Source organism: Labeo rohita, chromosome 7, assembly GCF_022985175.1.
Source record: "Labeo rohita strain BAU-BD-2019 chromosome 7, IGBB_LRoh.1.0, whole genome shotgun sequence".
NCBI lineage: Eukaryota > Metazoa > Chordata > Actinopteri > Cypriniformes > Cyprinidae > Labeo > Labeo rohita.
The window spans coordinates 36865965-36873494 of record NC_066875.1 but is presented as its reverse complement, the minus strand read 5'-3'; the positions used below and the strand labels follow the sequence as shown (position 1 = coordinate 36873494).

General features: G+C 42.9%; 1 protein-coding gene across 1 annotated transcript; it reads right to left on the bottom strand.

Annotated features, from left to right (window-relative positions):
- Window positions 1-457: 457 nt before the first annotated feature.
- On the bottom strand, window positions 458-6886 carry gpr185b (G protein-coupled receptor 185 b). The gene is made up of 2 exons (XM_051116239.1): window positions 5826-6886; window positions 458-5008 (listed from the first exon to the last, which is right to left on the bottom strand). The coding sequence occupies exon 2, from the start codon at window positions 5004-5006 to the stop codon at window positions 4008-4010; it is 999 nt and encodes a 332-aa protein (XP_050972196.1). The 5' UTR covers window positions 5007-5008; window positions 5826-6886; the 3' UTR covers window positions 458-4007.
- Window positions 6887-7530: the final 644 nt, after the last annotated feature.

Genomic DNA, 7530 nt, shown 5'->3' with positions numbered 1-7530 from the left:
ATAAGGGAGTAACAAATATTCAGGGTTGTAGGTTAACTAAGTATATATAGCCATCACTTAAATCAAATAAATATATAGATAGATAGATAGATAGATAGATAGATAGAGATACTAAAATTAAAGTGTTTTTAAATAGCTCCCCTATTAATCGATTATCGTTTTATAGGCGTTAAGATATCTTAAGTTCTGTGAAGTTAACTAAATTCTGCTGAAACTATAAAACATTTTTTACAGCAGGCGCTTCGATCACCCCTTCAAAAAGGCGCGAATTACCCATCACCTCACAGCGTGGGTTCGGCAAGATCTCTGGCGTTCAGATCCCACACTCACCGTGATCCTGACAGCGCGCGTTACATAAAACGGAACGGCTCAATAATTCATACGCAAGCCTTTTAAAAGCCGAGCCGCCTTCAAACGATGACCTGCACCGGTTTGAGTCTGTCCTTCCCCCTCACACACACACACAAACACGCGATAAAGACACCAAACAACCATGGACCGTGATTGAGTTTGCTGAATTTTATTTGACAAAGTATTTTCCTCGTGTTGTTGTTGTAGTTTTTCTCACTCACTCTCTTTTTGTTTCAGTATTTACAGTAATAAAAAATAAATCATTTTTAGGAAGGATTACATTCCACACTTACATTGCAACGTGTAGCATGTTCCTTTCATAAAGTGCATCGTACTTTTCAGATTTCAGTTCACAATACAAAGAGAAACAAACAAAGCAAGAAAATGATCAACAACGATTACATCACAGTATCAGAGCACCCATCCACATCTCTGACCGCTTGCTAATAAGGGCCACATAATTGTGCTGACAGTTCACCTACACAAAAACATTCCTTAGCTCTGTAGATGATTGCAAAAGTGATTGTAGATCATAGTGTGAGACTTCATCGGTAACACACAGAGATTTGGATTTCGGAGAATGGGCTACATTTGGGTGCAGTGGTTACATAACCCCAGAGGCTCTTCTAAAGGCTTACTGTCTCTCGCCCCTCCCTTATTTTAGGAAGGCGCCTTCTCACTCTAATGTAGCTGTTGATGGGAAACACAGAGCTCTGCTTAATGGCCCAGAAAACGGATTTCAAGTACCCTAGATAAATGTAACATTTCATGCTCTTCAAGGTTATTTTTAGCACGGCCAGATTTAGTGGTAATAGAGCTTCCGTGCGGTTAGGTGCCGTCATTCAGACGACCTCTCTCCATGTATGTACGCCAGTGCTGACGTCACGACAGGTACGCTGGTCTCACGCTAGATCTCAAAAAGAAGCCTCCGTCGCCTGTGCTGTAGCTCCAGAGGAACGCAGTCGTCTTATATTTTATCCGCTACTGACTGACTGAAGATATGTGAAATTCTAGATGGCTGGCTGCCTGGCATACTTCAATTCTGTGATGATATCTGTGGTGTTAGTAATTAGATAGGTCACTTTTGAGCATGAGGCTGGGGGTGGACCATCTGTCTGTAGTCTGGCACACAAAAGGGCTGTCCCAGTCCAACAGAACGCTAAAGAGAGGACTGCATTGCTCTGCCGGTAGCCGTAGTAGGCTCCAATGTCCAAGAGAGAGGGTGGAATTCATGTGCACCACCTGGTTCTCTAGGTCTGTTTTTGAGATTTTAGACTGAAATGTTTAAAACTAACTGCTTCTAAACAAACTATATCCTGTCTGTGTTCAATAGTCAGGTTGCCAACTATCTGGACACCAAGCTGTGCTTCGACCGCTGCGAATTTGAAGGTGAATGGTACTGCCGACACAGTCAGGTGATGTTACAACTCATAAACCTTGTTTTTACTGATCTGGTAAATGCATTAAAATCAATAAGACACTAGTAAGTGTAATTATGGCACTTTCTGCCTTGTCAACACATTTTTGTTTCATTCGATTTTTTGTTTTTTGTTTTTTCAGTTTTTGCTTTTTCTAGGAAACCATCGATAAGAATACAGGTACTGAACACACACACATATACACGCACACACACCAAAACGACATCATAAAACTCATGCCCTGATGTGTATAAAAATATACGTTTCCATACAGCATTGCATAAGAAAAATAACCGCTGCACCCCTGAACAAACTGAATCTATGGCATCCCATTGAGTACATTGTAGTGGAGATACATTACATAACGGTAGAGATTTGCTGAAAAACACTGATATTTGCCAAGTGTTGTGTATTACGTGGGGTGGGTTATTTTTTTATAAGTGGGCACAGTGTGACAGGTCACTGAACCCCACTCCTGACATAAGTGAGTGGTATATAAACAAATGGTTTTCTCGCTCTCGCACACACACGCACAAACAATCAGGCGTATCACACAATCGTGCAAAACAAAAATAGACTGGAGGATACTTCCACAGTGTCCAGACTGTGAAATACCTCCACGTAAAAGTCCATCAGATTTCGTACAGGTCACTAAGAGTATTGAGGTTAGTCAGAGGGCACCTGCATGGGCTCTCAAGGCCAACTTTGAATACTTGTACTACAATGTGAAAGCGCATCCTAAAAAACAGTACAGTTGATTTAAAGAGTTGAAACACCCTGGTCTCACTAACCTATTCTCAATCTGATTTTATGTTCAAGTCAGGAAGTAAAATTAGCTCTGTTGATGGCCTCATTGTGATTGTAGCTCTATCAATGAACGGTACACGTTAATTCATTATTGCAGAAGAGAAAAGGTAAGGCCTAAATTAAGATACAAGGGGTCATCAAAGAACAGCTGTGACATTCGTACCCCCTTTGAAATCACAAGGCTTTGTTACGGTCACATTTCAAGCTCCACAAATATCTATGCATATGAATTAATTCTTTAGTCATGTTTCTTTTGCGCCATTTTGAATGGTATAGTGTATCTCGGTTTTGAGTTTCTTATGTGGCTTTTTTTTTTTTGGTTGTATAGCATAATATAAACCCAATTCGGCAGATTTAATGATGTTTTTTAAATCCCACATGCTATTTCAAAGTCCTTCTGGCTGAATCTTAACTGAAGTCCCTTCTGTCCCTTTTTGGCCTAGTTATCTGATCTTTTAATAGGCCTTCATGCAGATCTATTTACACACAAGCCTGCCCCTAACATTGATCCTTGATCTGACGGACTAATTGTACAGTCTACACACTCAATTATATCTGATAATCACCGGGATCATTTTTCTGTACAGACCCAGAAGCGCTTGTCTTATTTAAGCGTTCATGTCTCAGTTGGCCTTTTGCAAAGATGTTGCCTGACGTCGAATTTAAAGCGTTGTGGCTGACACCTCATTTCACGCTCAGACCTTCATTAACCCCGCCGTTTCACACCAAAACCAAATCGTGTGTTCAGTGGATTGCGGAGACCAAAAATGTGTGAAAATATGATTTGATTTACAACTTCGTGGCGGAAGATATTTCACTGTCATTAGGGACGTTAGACAATAAACCAATTCAGCATGTCTAAACAAATTGGCTTTTCCCAGGGATTTTTTAATTTATGAAAGAAACAAATCATGTTAAAATGAAAAGAGGGCATTTTTTTCTGGTTTCTGAAAAAGTGATTTGATAAAATTGGCTGTAAGGCGACAGATGCCAGAAGCGCTATAATTTTCGCTCGCGGGACCGTGTTTTCTCTCTGTTATTCATACATTTTTAAGTGAACACAGATTTAAGTGTTAGAGGTGAGTAGGGAATAGCCTCATTGTACCTGCCGCTGTCCGTGGTGCTGAAAGAACTTGAACGTGAACACGAAAGCTATCTTTACGTGTTTTGTAATCATTTTTACTGTTAATGCTATTTTTTTGTGTCACTGGGCCTGTACTGCGTAGCTTAGAATATTTTGATTGTTCTGTTCTCACATCTGGTATAATTTGAAATTTTATGCATAGAGGTCTACTATGCGTTACAGATATCTAATTATACATTGCAGGTTGACATCTCGGATTCGAACACCAGCAACGTTTGGGATCCCACCAAGGGAGGACATCATATCATTAACACTGACACAGTACAAACTAATTACGTGAGTCCGACCTATACATCGCTCGATGTCCTTGGCCGCAAGGAGAAGTTGGACGGCACGCATCCGCAGCAGGCTAGCCACAGGGATTTCTGGATGTCTGGATTTCTGTAAGCGTATATGATTGGGTTTATGACCGAGTTGCATGTCGCCGGCAGCACAGTTGCATACGTGTAGATCATCGGGTAGCTGGAGTCTGCCACAATCGAATACATGGCGAAGGGCATCCAACATGCGGCAAAGGTGCAGAGGATGACGGAGAGCGTAGATACGCCTTTCGTGGTGGAAATGGCCATGAACTGGTGCTGAACAGCGATTTGCTGCGCGTGGCGGAAGGCAATCTTACAGATCTGTAGGTAAAGCTGCATCATGAGGGCAAACACCAGCAAGAACGTCACAGCGAGCACCACGGCATTGTTCTTGGTGACAGGCCGGCAGATACTGCAGCTGGCCTCGTCTCGGAGGCAGTTCCAGCCGAGCACTGGCAGTAGGCCCAGGATGATGCACACCAGCCAAATGAGAACCACCATGACATAGGTGAATGTCACCGTGCGCTCCGTGTGGTAGGTCAGAGCGTTGTAGAGGGACAGGTAGCGATCCACCGTGATGGCCAGGATGTTGAGCACGGATGCAGAGAAGGCGGCAATCAACAAGCCGACGGAGATCAGAGTCACAAACTCCGTGTTCAGCATATAGATGAAGACAAAGTTGAGAATGAGGCCGAGTCCCGCGAGCAGGTCCGCAAACGCGAGGCTCCCTATCAGAATAAACATGGGGGCTCTCAAGGTGGGCGTGTAGAAGAGGATGGCGATCACGATTGCATTCTCGCAGGAGATGAGCGTGCCCGTCACACACAGCGCAATGTCCCACGGGCTAACGGGAAGCGGCCTCAGCTCTGCCGTTCGCACCGGTGACGAGTTCCGCACATCCAGGAGATTCCACGTGCCCGCCGTGGAGAGGGAAGAGGTGTTTTGAAGTTGGTTGCTCATTGCTGCTGCAAGAGAGTGAATCATAGCTGATGGTGGGGGGAGGGAGGGGGGGTGAAAGAGAGAGAGAGAGAGAGAGAGAGGGGTGCGGTAGTGAAGATAAGAGAGAATGTGTATGTCAGTGGAAAGGCAGTGGGAATAGGATATCTGTCAAAAGAAATATGCCTGAAGCCCCCGAAACCTGATGAAACAGTCTGTTATTCTTAGGCAGTCAAAAATGAAATTATTAAGCTAAGTGGGGTATGTGTTTACAAATTTTGTCATTAGCTAGAATTTTCAGATTTCATCATCATAGCTGGCAAAGAGTTGATTTGTGGTTAATTGGAAACTGAACAGTCGAGCACTTAATAAGCACATTTTAAAGCAGCAAAACAATGTTGCAAATTGCATCCAGACGAGCTGTAAATATACAACAATTTTGCTTAGTTTACTGCTGCATGTGCATTTCGTCGCCAAAAGGCTATTAATCAAGCAGCGGTCCCGACAAAACGCACGCACTTCACTTTGTTTCTATTTTTAGTAATTGTCTAAAAATAAGACGCGCCACCTCAGTGCACGGGTCTCTTATGAAGGCATCGTGTGTATGCTTCCAGAATCCACAATGATGCGCTTTTGCCTGACGCCATAGACGCAGACACATTTTAACTCATTCATTCATAAATTTCCACCTCACAGACCTGGCTATATATAAAAACTGACCAAGAAAAGACTGCAAAAGACTCGGAGAGGTCAACCCTCCGGCAATTCGCTCAAACAATCAAGAAACAATCATCGCAATTTAATGACACGTTTAACTAAGGCATTTTCTCACAAAAGAAAGCGCAAGTGCGCATCAGCAAACGGTACCTCAGTGCCATGAAGCTGCAATGCCTTTTTCTCCCCCGAGCTTGCGCGCAGTCCGTGCCTGTCATACGAGAGGAGATGGAGATGAAGGGGGAGAAGGAGGACCCAGAAAGAGACGAAGAACAACATAAAAGAAGAACTAAAATGCCCTTTGTTTCACGCAGTTGAGTAAAATCGTCATCTTTGGCGGGTTAAGTCCTGTTGAAAGGCGAGGTGCTCGTCGGTTAGCATGGCTAATACTGTTGGTAGGACGATAGCTCTGCCTCGCTTGATATTCCCCCCATTGGACCTCACCGATGATTCTCCCCTCTGACGTCAAGAGTCCTCACAACAGTCATGATCGAGTCTGTGAATCAGAGATGCTGTGGACAGAATATTAATAATAAAACACGTTCAGACAACACGAATCCAACTATAAGGTTCAAGAGACAAGCGCGTCTCACTGTGTCGTTCCCCCGGTACCGGACCCAAGGTCGCCGGCAGCCGCTGCCGCTTTGCGCAAAACAATACGACTCTTTCTTCCTCTTTTCTTCAAGATTCCCGACCACGCCAAACTGTCCTGATCACACAAAGCCAGATCACCGCTGTCACTTATTTTAGGTGTCCAAATAAGTCTACTTTACGCGTTTCTATTGTTCCATCTCACGTCTCCCTCTTATGAATTTCATGTGTCTTTTACGTGATATTACGCAAGATATTTGCACCCGAAAATCCTGAGGAAGAATTAGAATCGTGATAATTATGTAATATATCGAATCAGATTTTTTTGTTTGTTTTTAAATTGTATTGTAGTGGTGAAAGGTGTAAGCGTGTTTCATTCAAGAGCTGGGTGAGTGTTCAGTGGTGCGTGCGTCTCCCACTAGGACACTGTCAAATACTCCAACAGCAGATGTCTTACAAGGCTGTTTATTTTTAGAAAGTCACATTTCATTGAATTGTGCATCTGCTATAGCAAATACTGGCAGCTGATCATGAGAATTAGTTGTTGTAGCTGTAGATGGCACACAGGTTTTACCTGCTGTGACACTTGGGGCTTTTCTGCCACCTGTGCAAAACAAAAACTTGACAAGGAAAAAAAACTACAGGTTCAAACGAACAATGCACTGAAATTGGTTTTTGTTTGTGTGCTGAAATAGAGACACACAGAGAGAAGGGAGGGCACTGAACTGTTTAAAGGAATGCTGTTTTTTTTTCATTCCATTTTCCCTGACAGACAATCTTATGAATAAGTAGCCGTGATCAGAATTACAATAAGTCTCAACGTTGCATGAGCATTGGCCCTGCAATGGCTATTCATTGATGGGAGCTCCCACCAATCACCTTCACTCTCACTCCCCCATTCATCTTCTCCGCGCAGCATTGTGGGTAAGCTATTACATCATCACTCTCTCATACCTTTCTCACAAGTATGCATGCACTGTTACAACAGTAATCTTCAACACATTCCTGCAGTATCACATCCATGTGTCTGCGCAACTTGTTTTTGTTGCATGTGTCAATTGGAAATGATGTTATACAACAAATCTTAGCTGAAAAATCATGGACCTTTTTATTAAAATCCACTTATTTAACACAGTGTTAAGTCCTAGTATGTTTCTCAGCTATGTTTACATGTAAGCAGCTATAGCCAAGATCCATTCGCTTTCTGAATGAACAAGTGCATGTCAATCTGGTGCTTAAGTTGTCCTGAGATATTGTATTGATGATT